Here is a 12,101-nt window from a genome sequence, read left to right on the forward strand (position 1 = left end):
TTTGAGCAGCAGAATAAGTGACGATGGCTGAAGCAGAGAGCACATAAAGTCCATCTTTTCCTTTGTCATGTAGCCTTCTAGAGACAAGCATTTCTCCTCCTGCAGTTCCTGCTTTGGCACTTGTTAGTCTGACTTTTGGGACGTCTGTAGTACTTTCTGCTGCCTGCTTCCCTTGCTGTATTTCTATATTTTCTCCTTTCGTCAGTTAAATTCAGCATCTCATGTGTTATCCAAAGATTACTACTAAGCCTCTACTCTTTGCTTAGTTGTTCCTCTGTTGCCCTCAATATTCCAGCTCTTAAAGGCTACCCATTCATCTCCTATTGTTCTCTCCCCGTTTCAGACAATAATTGCCTAGTTCTCCTTTTGAAACTCTGAACAATCTCTTGTTGTTTCAACTTATCCAGGTCCCATGCCGTTAAGTGTACAGTACCAGACCTACATGCGAAAGGAGTTAACTTCACTGCAGTGCAGCACTGTGCAAATAATGATTTGTTCCGTTCCATAGTAAAAAGACAGTTAGCATTTCCTAGGATCACCATGCTTGATTAGGTAAATAATTCTCAAAAATGGGCATGCCTTTATTATATATTTTGGCCAGTTAAAAAAAAAAAAATCCACGTGTCGAAATATTGTGCTCTAGAAACGAACCACACAACTTTACTTGAAAGTACGTTATCTGAAATAAATTGTGGTCGATCTTTTGTGAAACAAAATTCGGAGAACCTATGTTTTTATTATTTGATGTTTATCATCAAAGTTTCATTGCTGTCTTTAACCCTTTACGTGGAACATATGGAACCAAGCGGATGTTTTTTATAAACATCCGCTTGGTTCCATATGTTCCACGTAAAGGGTTAAAGACAGCAATGAAACTTGTGGCAAATCAAAAGGAAGGGGTGTCGGACGCTCACCTTGACGACGGTGCCTACGACGGGATCCTGGCGCACCTCGAGAACGTCAGAGGCGGCACGCGTGTCCATGGCGGCGCCGGAGTCTGGCAGCGACGTCTGGTCGGGGTTCGAGCTCTGCGACAGCAGCCGCTCCTTCATCTCGTGCAGGTACGGGCAGCGCTGCATGCCGGCCGCCGTCTGGAACACGACAAGTGGCGACCCTGTCAGGTACACCAAGCAAAAACAACACGCTTTCGTTTTTCAACTGCACGCCATTACAAACATGTGTGCCCACTCGGGAAAGCTAGGTTCGACACTAGCGACCAGAGAAAGTAAAAAAAAAAAAAAAAAAAAGAACAGTGTGAACAGAGTCAAGCTTATTTTACGTTTTTTGGCTACTATACAGTGGTCGCCAAGGGTGTACCAAGCGAGGGCCAGGGGAAGACACTTTCCACCCACACGCCCCTCCCCTAGCCTCTAGAAACAACATCTTCACAAAACGATCTCACATGCTCCCCAAACAGACAGATCAGTTTAGAATAGGTTCTACAAAAACCAGAACATTTAGTACATTCTGACCAGTGGCAAATGCACCTACATTCATTTTTCACGAAATGCCGAAATTATTTTGTTGTTCACCGCGAGACTAACATGATTGCCGCTCTCCATTCACAAGCTGTGGTCCTATGAAAGTGAAAGAAAATGACCTTGTAATGTAATGTGTAGTGTCCATATTAGAAATTTTTCTAATACTTGTTTTAGTGTTTTAAGAATTTTATATATGGGCTGACGTGAATCCTCACGTTTAAGTTGAAGCGTCTCCAATAAAGATTTTCTATCATTTGTTGGACATGCATTGGTAAGGACTGTTTCTCAGGCTCTCACATTTTTCTGCACAGAATCAACTGATGATTTCTAACTGTGTTCGTAGAGAATACTCTATGTGATCTACGAGAAGCTATACGTTTATCAGTGAGACATGTAGTTCTTGATCAATGGACCTCCTCATTTCAGTGTTGATTTCCGTTAGCTTGTAAATAACAATTTCCGGGAAATATGGATAGGAAGAGGTAGACCATTTCCTATGGCTCCACTTTCTCTGCATCTAAAGCCAGTAGAATCTGGAATTTGAAAGCTCTTGCACATCGAAACCCAGTACAAGGTGCACACAGTCTAATGCCAGTTTTTTGGTGGGATGCGAAGACAGACAATGCTGCAGTGATAGAATAGGGCGCCCAGAATTCAACGACAGATGTGTCAGTGCTGACAGTGAAGTTTTTGAACATCTCATCTCATGTAAGAATGAGTTTCATGTAGCAAACTGGTGCGATCCGTTCCCGTGTTTGACATGAACAGTGTACTCAGGAGGGTCGTAGAAAATCTGTTATAACATGAAAATAAAGCGTTTGTGAAACCATGTCTATACATCATGTTGTTGTGGTCTTCAGTCCTGAGACTGGTTTGATGCAGCTCTCAATGCTACTCTATCCTGTGCAAGCATCTTCATCTCCCAGTACCTACTGCAACCTACATCCTTCTGAATCTGCTTAGTGTATTCATCTCTTGGTCTCCTTCTACGATTTTTACCCTCCACGCTGCCCTCCAATACCAAATTGGTGATCCCTTGATGCCTCAGGACATCAACGACACATCATATTTTCTTCTTATATGTGTGAGGAACCTATTCTTGACAACTGGAATATACGAGGGTTAGTCAATTATTATCCGCAATTTAGTTATATTTTTATTTATTTTGGTAGTACTTTGTGTGGTGTCACCGCCAGACACCACACTTGCTAGGTGGTAGCTTAAATCGGCCGCGGTCCATTAGTACATGTCGGACCCGCGTGTCGCCGCCATCAGTACTTGCAGACCTAGCGCCACCACATGGCAGGTCTAGAAAGACGGACTAGCACTCGCCCCAGTTGTACGGACGACATTGCTAGCGACTAGACGTACGAGGCCTTCCTCTCATTTGCCGAGAGACAGTTAGAATAGCCTTCAGCTAAGCACATGACTACGACCTAGCAAGGCGCCATTAGCCTTACCTACTTTGAGAGTTATAGTATAAATGTCTCAAGAAGAACGCTGTATTCATCAGAGAATAAAAGTTAAGTATAAAGCAACTACGTACTTTTCTTGCTACCATTCAATAGTTATCCTGTTTCAGACTTCACGCCCGTCTGCATTAGTTAGCGTGCCTTTCGGCTACCTCCGAGTGGTGTGGCTGTCTTGCTACGCCACAACACTTTGTTTTATGTTGTTGACGCATACTTTGTTTACTTGTTGTTATATCTTTGCAATTTTCAAGCTGCTAGGTTAGTTTCGTTATCGCTGCCGTACTACTAATCATGGCTGCTCCGCTGTCTATTTGCACCAAAGAAGAGCAACGTTCAGTGATCCATTTCTTGTGGTCGGAAGGCATATCGGGGGCCGAAATTCATCGAAGACTTTCGGCACAGTACGGGAACAGTGTTTTGCGACAACGGAGTATCTACGAATGGGTTAAAAATTTCCGAAATGGTCGCAGAAGCGTTACGCACGATGAAGGGGCCGGACGACCGTTTACCGCCACAAATGAAGAAACCATTGAGCGTTAACGTGAAATGATTCTCTTAAACAGACGATTAACTACTGACGAAGTGGTACATCGTTTGCAAATGAGTAGCGGTTCTGCCTACGAAACCATCCAGAACAGACTTGGGTTTCATAAAGTTTGTGCAAGATGGGTCCCAAAACAACTCACACAGTTGTATAAACAAACGCGCTTGGACATCTGCAAAAAAACTGGATCGCTATGGTAAGCACAACTACTTAGAGATGATCATTACTGGTGACGAAACATGGATCCATCATTACGAGCCGGAGGGTAAACTGCAGAGTATGGAATGGAAACATCCAAATTCGCCGTGCAAGTAAAAGTTCAAAAGTCAACCGTCCGCAGGAAAACTGATGCTTACAGTTTTTTTGGGACGCACAGGGTCCTGTACTGCAACATTATGGGGAAAGGGGCACAACAATAAATACTGTACGTTACAGTGAAATGCTTACTGCCAGGCTAAAGCCTGCAATTTGAAGCTAACGCCGAGGACTGCTGTCAAAATGTGTTGTGTTATTGCACGACAATGCCCGTCCGCATACTGATGCCCACACTGATGAAACGCTCCAGAAACTCAAATTTGAAGTACTGGATCATCCTCCATATAGTCCCGATCTTGCCCCTTCTGACTATCGCATGTTTGGTCAACTGAAACAAGCATTAAGGGGCCGTCGATTTGCCTCGGACGAAGGAGTGAACGAAACAACGAACGAACTATCGATCGATTCAGAGCAAATAACTCTCAAGCTTAAGACGGAGAAACTAAGGAAAAAAGTCTAGTTAACATGGACTGTAGAAAGCGTACCTTCACAGCCATGAGCAGTTGGTCGTTCTCGATCCTGTGAAAGACATCTCTTCTGGTGCAAACCCTATGTGGTTTCCGTATTGTGGAGGACCTAACAAGAAAAAAAAGGTCCAGTAGATATGGATTCCAAAATGCACAACTTAAGACCTACGAACACTTGTTCAGCAGAAGAGATGTTTTTTACAGTAGCGAAGATCTGTGTCTTAACCTTAGACGCTATAAACATATTTTGGAGCAAGATTCTGCTTTGAGCAGACACAAATTTCTTCTTTTTCCACACATATATATATTTCAGTGAAGTTTCACAATCACTCCGGCATTTTTCGTAGTAGCACATACTGTGTCCAAGTAGCTGTCTGTCATCTTCAGTACAGCTGTTATTTCGATAGAGTTTGTCGTCTGCAGTTGTTTTGGTTTCCACGTTGAACAGTTTCATGAAGTCCTGACAAACAAGGCTTCTATGTAATAGCAAAAAAACTGACAACTCTTAAATTGCAAATACAAGGTAAACGACAGTGAAGATTTAGAACTGACTATGGGAGGAAGCTTTCTCATCGTATTTTGATTCAACACTTGCTTCATTCGGGTTCTTTCACGTATACTTGCGACGGTCAGCTGATAGTCTGTTACTCGTGGATCGCATCTGCAAGTGGGCGTCATCTATCATGCTTCTAGTGTGAATCTAGGTTACCTAATTATTTAATTTTTTCTACATTTTTCCACTTTCAGAATGCTTTATTTCACAGCCAGTTTTACAATTTGAATATTTTTGACCTTATACTTGTGATTTAAAAGTTGCCCATTTTATAGTGTTACGTTATCTGTATCCTTCAGTTCCAACAGTCAGAGTACAGATAGTATGTCTACATCGTGAGCGCCTCTCCGGGTCAGCTCAGCTGACGAGTTACTATGTAACGTATTCAAGTACGTGCAGTTGCGTATACATAATTTGTAGTTCAGTTTCCTAGTATTTTACTATCGCCCTTCGTTTCTTTTAAAGAGATCATCGGATCCGCTGATGATACTATCTATGTGACCTGAAGCTGAGAAATATACTAGGTGATCATAAGTATCCGGACACCTATCAGTCGATATTAATATGGAGTGCGTCCACCCTTCGCCTTTATTACGGCTTGAACTCTGATACCGACACTTTCAATTGGGTTTGTAAATGTCTCTGGAGGAATGGCAGCCCATTCTTCCTCGAGGGTCGAAACCAGAGAAGGTAGTGATGCTGAACGCTGGGTCTGAAGTGAAGTGACGTTCTAATTCATCTCAGAGGTGTTCCATTGGGTGCACGTCGCGACTCTGGGCTGTCCATTTCAGGAATGTTGCTCTCGACAAACCACTGCCTTTCAGATGCTGCTTTATGACAGGGCGCATTGTCATGATGATACAAGTAACCATCATCTTCGAACTATTCGTTAAAGGAACGCACAAAACAATGCGGTAAACTGTGTTCATATCCTTCCGCATACAGCGTTTCCCCAAGCGCAGTAAGAGCCAATAACTCTTTCACCAGTTTGCCACATGGTATGGCGTGATTCATCATTCAAAATCACTTGTTTACAGTCATCCATTGTAGTGGCGTCCGCTCTTTGCACGAACTCAACTGTCCACACGCTATTCGTTCGTTTCTTCGTCAGTCGACTCGACTGAATCGAGTTATCGACTAGTTGTACTTTCCTAGGTAGCATGCGCGCCCGCATCATCGTATTTTATGTCAGGTCTGGCACATAGACAGCTGACACAAACCTACGAGGAAAGTCGCTGCCATTCTAGTGATCTCGATACGTTATTCTGTCTGGCATTTGCTCGTGAAAAGTCGCGAATATTCTACAGTTTTCTTGTACGGAGAACCTTCGAGGTCGACAATGAAGGAGAATCGACTTAATGGCCTAGCTCTGTTGAACACTCACCCTGACATTGATTGTCCTATTGACGATGTAATTAACCAATTTTCCAGGAAGAGTAGGCGCATAGTATTCATCATTTAAGGAAGAGAACCACAATTTTAACTTTTTTTATATTGTAAGTAGCCTTTTCATATGTTGGCAGCGCGATAGACTGCATTAATAACCCTGACAGCACTACGCGCACTCTGTAAGGGACCCCGTAAGGGACCCTGTAAGAGACTCTGTGGCTGGTCGGTCAGGTAATTTGAAGTTAATAGTCAGCATTGACGGAAGTTAGAGGTGTTTAGTCAGCAGTGATCGAGGTTGGAAGTTTATAGTTAGCTGTGATGGAGGTTAGAGGTCTGAAGTGTTAGCGCGAGCGGACGTTCTGGACGTGTGCACCACAGAGATTTAAAATTATTGACGATTATATAATTTTTTGGAACTGGATGCCACAGACGATTAGATATTTTTTGAACTGGATGTCACATTATTAAGGTAAAATTTTGCTGAATACATTGTTTGCTCTGCAACAAAATCTTTCCTTTGCTAACCACATGCTTATTACTACTTAGAGTCTACAGTAGTTAGAATCTTATTTAGCTGGCTGTATTGGTGCTCGCTGTTTCGCTGTAGTTCGTGCCATGAAGATTTTCTGTGAGGTAAGTGACTTATGAAATGTATGAGTTATTGTTAGGTTTTCTTCTAACTCAGGGCCATTCTTTTGTTTTAATTATTTGAGCAGTCAGATTACGTATCGTTGCATATTGTGGGTCATAAATGAATAGAATAACTTTGAGCTGTATTTGTCAGGGAAAATTCTGCAGGTCAGTGTTGAAATGATAAAAATATAGCAAAGTGATAGTACGTTCGCTTTCACTCAGCAGTTTAAGAACATTGAGTAAGCATTCAGCAGTTAAGCAGGTTCACTTGCATTCAGTTTCACTCAGCAGTTTCAGTATTAAATTAAGAAGTTTCATCTTCCCAGTTATTTCAGTTTAAGTAAAAATATAAGAAAGAAGTTTCAATATAAGATGGGAGCTTCTTGTATATGTGTATAATCAGTTTTATTTAAACTTTCTTCAACTTTGCATGTGACATGATTATTTATATTACGGTAAAAGTAAAGGTAGCTCAAAATATCTTTAGCGCCCCCCTGCTTGAAGTTTTTCTGTATCCGCCTCACATAACCAGTATTCGACTTCGGCAGCTTTAGAAGGCTTGAAGTGTACCTGATGACATCCAATGGCAAGTTCACGTTCAAAGTCAGTAAGTTCTTCTGACCGACCCATTCTGCAGTTACTGCTTCTATACTGACAACAGAGTACTGCCCGCCTCCTTTTACACTGGTGGGTCCGTCTCTCGTGACATCTAGCGGTAAATTTCTCATTACATAGGGCTGCCTGGGAACTTTTGCTTAGATAGCGTAGGTCTGCGACGCCTAGCTCTCCACCTTCATTGCGCCGTGGCCGTCCCAAATCGAAGCAGATCGCTGGACATGACACACGTAGTAAGCAAGGTCAAGTCTGTCGCAACGACAAGGTCATTAGAGACGGAGGACAACCCGAGATAGAGGGAAGGACGGGGAAGTAAACCTTCCGTGTCCTTTCCGAAGCAATCAATCCAGCATTTATGTTATGGGATTTAAGAGGGGACGTTGACAGAAACACACACTATTTCAAAAGTGCACCAATTCCACAGTTTTGGAGATATGGCAATGAAATTTTGTACCACGCTTTACATGAACGTAACACATTCACATGTAAAATCCTTTGATCATATATATTCAACTTTTTTTGTATGAAATTTGAAGTTTTATTTTCAAAAAATAATGTATGTTCCTTTTTCTCAGAAAGTATTCAATAGATTTCTACAAAAATTTCTCTGTTTCGTCTGTTTACATGTTTTAAGCTTCTCTCGTGAGGTTTTTGGAATAGGTCAAATAGGAGAATTTTCATACTTTTTTGATTATAATTCCACAAGTACAACTTTAAATTCATGGAAAATTCCAAGCACTTTGCCCGTATCTCAGCTTGCAATCAGAATTTCAAAATTTTTTATTGAAGCAATGTTTATTAGCTTTACAGAAATATGTGCACAAAATTTCATAATTCTAGCACTCATAGAATCTCAGGAAAAGGTACATATACTTTAAAAAACAAACTTTTCAGGAAACTCAGTTTAAAGTTCAACCTAACTTTTTTCCTTATGTCACTCCTTCAGAAGGCACCACATTTGTACTCTGGGTCGTCTTTCCCTTCAAGGCTTCTCTTCTGGTTTCTTGTTGTCTGTCCTCTTTCCTTTACCAGGTCTTCAACTGACTTTTCAGCTGCAGAGACGCGCTGTAAATTTATTTTTCTCAGGATGTTCAAAAATGGCTCTGAGCACTATGGGACTTAACATCTGTGGTCATCAGTCCCCTAGAACTTAGAACTACTTAAACCTAACTAACCTAAGGACATCACACACATCCATCCCCGAGGCAGGATTCGAACCTCCGACCGTAGCAGCCCCGCGGTTCCGGACTGAGCGCCTAGAACCGCTAGACCACCACGGCCGACTCTGACAACTGTAGCAAATGCGAATGTGTTTTTAGGGCATCGTTTCCACATGAGTGAATTTAGAGACTCATTTGGATATTGGGTTTTGACATGAACACACTTTTTGGGAAGTGCAGGATCAGCCAAAGATGATCTATAAAACCAAAGAGTATGTGGTTCAAATGGCTCTGAGCACTATGAGACTTAACATCTGAGGTCATCAATCCCCTAGAACTTAGAACTACTTAAACCTAACTAACCTAAGGACATCGCACACATCCATGTCCCAGGCAGGATTCGAACCTGCGACCGTAGCGGTCACGCGGTTCCAGACTGAAGCGCCTAGAACCGTACGGCCCCAAAGAGTATGTATCACGGCCTTCTAGATGCATCCCGTACACGTTTGGTTGAAAGTAATACGCAGAGTTGTTGTTCACTGAGCTGGTATTGAAGTGCTGCTACAAAACGTGGCCGTGGCAGGGAGGCCGCGTCACACTTAATTTTCAGGCACTTCTCATGCGATTTCAATATCGGAACTTTAGGATCTTATTGTCCATGAGTTGTACTAACAAATAAAAAATAAATCGAAAATTGACATTTTTGGTCAATTTGGTCAGTTTCATCAACGTCCCCCCTTAATGAGACTACGGAAAACCTCAATGTGAAGGGCGGGACGGGGATTTGATGCGCCTGCACCGTGGAGCACTGCGACGTCCGCCTCGGTTCAATCACACCCTGCCACCTGAGGTGGGGGCGGCGCCACCGGCCGACCTTCCGCCCCCGCCCGGGGGCGGAACGAGGGGCAGTCGGCGGCGGCCCTGATTAAAGGGCCCTGGTCCACGGCAAGGGCAAGGGCAAGGGCAAGGGAATGCACACAGCGCGCGGGCTGGCAGGCGTCTCTCTGTGCTGTGCCTGTTGCGTCTGGCAACGCGCCAGCTGCGGCTCGCCTCTGGCGGCGGTCCTGCGACCGTAGCGGTCACGCGGTTCCAGACTGTAGCGCCTAGAACCGCTCGGCCACCCCAGCCGGCTTAACCTAACAGATATTGCCACATGGAAGAGCGGTTGAAACGTAGGAATCGACATCCCCGCAGTTTGGTAGCTGTACGGGATCAATCGCAAACGACAGGCTACCTAGAGTTGGACATGGCTACCGGAAGGAACTTGTGTAATATCTGCCTCGTCTAACTAAGACCATTATGAAGCTAGATACAGTGTTTCGCTGTATTAATGTGATGTCTCCTACGATGAACACTGCATTGTAAGATGGCAAGAACTATGCCCCTTACATGAAGTCATTAAAGATCACCTAACTCATGTTGAGCGAACAGTAGGGGTGAACCAAAAAATGACTGACAAGGGACAATGCTTCGTGTAGAGGGTCTAGTATGGACGTATTGGAATAATTAATGTCGGGTGATGGTTTTAAAGTAATTCACATGACATGAAAACTTTGTGGAAACGCGTCGATTTACTGGAGGCTAGTTTACCCCAGGGAAACATTTAGAGTTGACTGTGGCCGGCTGGGGAACGGCGAAGGGAAGCGACAATAGGCAGCTTAGGGCGGCTCAAGCTCTGAGAAAGCGGTAATGCGGCGCGGCCTCTAGTCGCCTTAAGATGAGTGACAGTGAGTGTGTCGTTGACCCTGACTCCATGCTGGTGTACCAGGAAACAGACGGAGAACTTGTACGCCTGTTGATAAATGTCTGTCGTCCCGTTTTCTGTGAAACATGCGACAAAGCCGCGCAAAGCTACGGTGCAGCAGTCAACAGAGGTCAAAATATGCGTGTTCGTGATTATAGCAACTTCACGGTGAATTCACAGTCCGCAGAGCCTGAAGTAAATCAGGTGAAGAGCGACAGCATGAAATACGCCGGCCTCTGATGGGAATGTAGGACCGAGGAATTTGAAGTACTCTCCTGGGAGTCAGAATTCTGGAAAACTTGGTGTTTGTGCAGACGCTAACCTTGATGGGTGGTCTGGAGGGAGCTAAATGGAAGAAGTTGAGAGGAAGGGAAATTTTGTGGGAATTTGTTCACTTCCCAGAGCAGGCATTGGTCGGTGCTGGGAAGCGACGCCTAATTAACGTGACTTGCGCTGCAATTGGCGTAAGTGATTTTGCTGGAGGGGAAACCGAGGCGAAGAGCGGACTGGCAGAAGTCTTGGTAGAGGTCTTCCGTTCCCAGCTTGCCTAGAGTGCGGACGTGGCGTTCTTTACTCAGCTTGCCTGAGAAAGAGTGAGCATCTCTGCAGTTTAGGACGTAGCAAATGGAACGAGTGAGCTTGGAGATAGAAAGTTTTGGTTCAGCTATGTACTGAGCAAGATAGCTAGGAGTGAATAGACGAGCGCAGCCTTGCAGCACCACGAGGTCGGCCGACGTCCACACAACGACGCCGCTCCGCCACGCTGTATTCTGTGATATTGCGCCCGCTCCAGCCACTGATTAATTTGTTGGATCACGTCGGCAAAGTGTCCACGAGGGTTTCATGGGCCGTGTACTGTAGAATTCTTCTCGCACTTCGCATTACGCCTGGTTCAGTCGATAGGAATTGCTTTTGATTTATCGCGCTTTACTCCACCCAAACGCAATTTATTACCACTGCCTGTTGGGAGAGTCATGTAATGTGATGATTGAAGGTCGTGAGTTTGTGCTAACAACTGCATCTGTTTTCAATCAAGTAGTTGAAATCCCAAGTCACTTTCTTAATTAATTTTATGTCCAACATTTGCATCTGTGTTCAATAGCTGAATATAACATCAATGTGCACCCCTTTTTAATTAAAAGGGATCAATTCTGAACCAATTAATGTCAACACTGCCAACGCAGTTCAATCAGGAGTCACAGGGTCTTATTACTTTCTTTGCGTTATCCGACATTGCGGCAGTTTTGCACTCTCTGTTGATCTGTTAGTCAATTACCTGGGGTGAACACACGCCAAAACCAGAAAGTGACGGGTGGGGTGTTCCCGCATTTAAATAAGTACTACCAATTTGCTGCTTTTGGCATTTAATGCGTTGACGTGTGTTTGTAACCGCGGAGCTAGATCACACAGACGCGTTTCAACAACGGTTTAAAGATGGATCACCTTCATGCAAGAACAAATGTTTTTTTGCTTCGTTTATCCCAGAACATGTGTCATAAGAGTTGTGGCGTCCTCACTGAGCTTTTTTTGTACTTTTCTCCCGAAATAATGCACACAAATTTCATGTACGTTAGGAGCATGTTGACATTAGGCTTTGTTTCTGTTTAGATTTCAGTTGTACTTTACCTTTTTTACGTTGTGTGTGACTTGTGCCTGCCAACAGAAATCAGCCTCGAGTCTAAATTAAAACATCATGTCATCTGCAAAACATGGCTGTTAGGGTAACGT

General features: G+C 43.7%; 1 protein-coding gene across 1 annotated transcript in view; it reads right to left on the bottom strand.

Moving 5' to 3' along the window:
• The window catches only part of LOC126177105 (proton channel OtopLc), a 760,838-nt gene that overhangs the window by 395,672 nt on the left and 353,065 nt on the right, over window positions 1-12,101 (bottom strand). Inside the window, exon 2 of the mRNA XM_049924368.1 lies at window positions 915-1,091. Coding sequence (XP_049780325.1) covers window positions 915-1,079 — 165 coding nt within the window. The 5' untranslated portion in view covers window positions 1,080-1,091. The remainder of the gene's footprint in view (window positions 1-914; window positions 1,092-12,101) is intronic.

This window comes from Schistocerca cancellata, chromosome 3, assembly GCF_023864275.1.
Source record: "Schistocerca cancellata isolate TAMUIC-IGC-003103 chromosome 3, iqSchCanc2.1, whole genome shotgun sequence".
Taxonomy (NCBI): domain Eukaryota; kingdom Metazoa; phylum Arthropoda; class Insecta; order Orthoptera; family Acrididae; genus Schistocerca; species Schistocerca cancellata.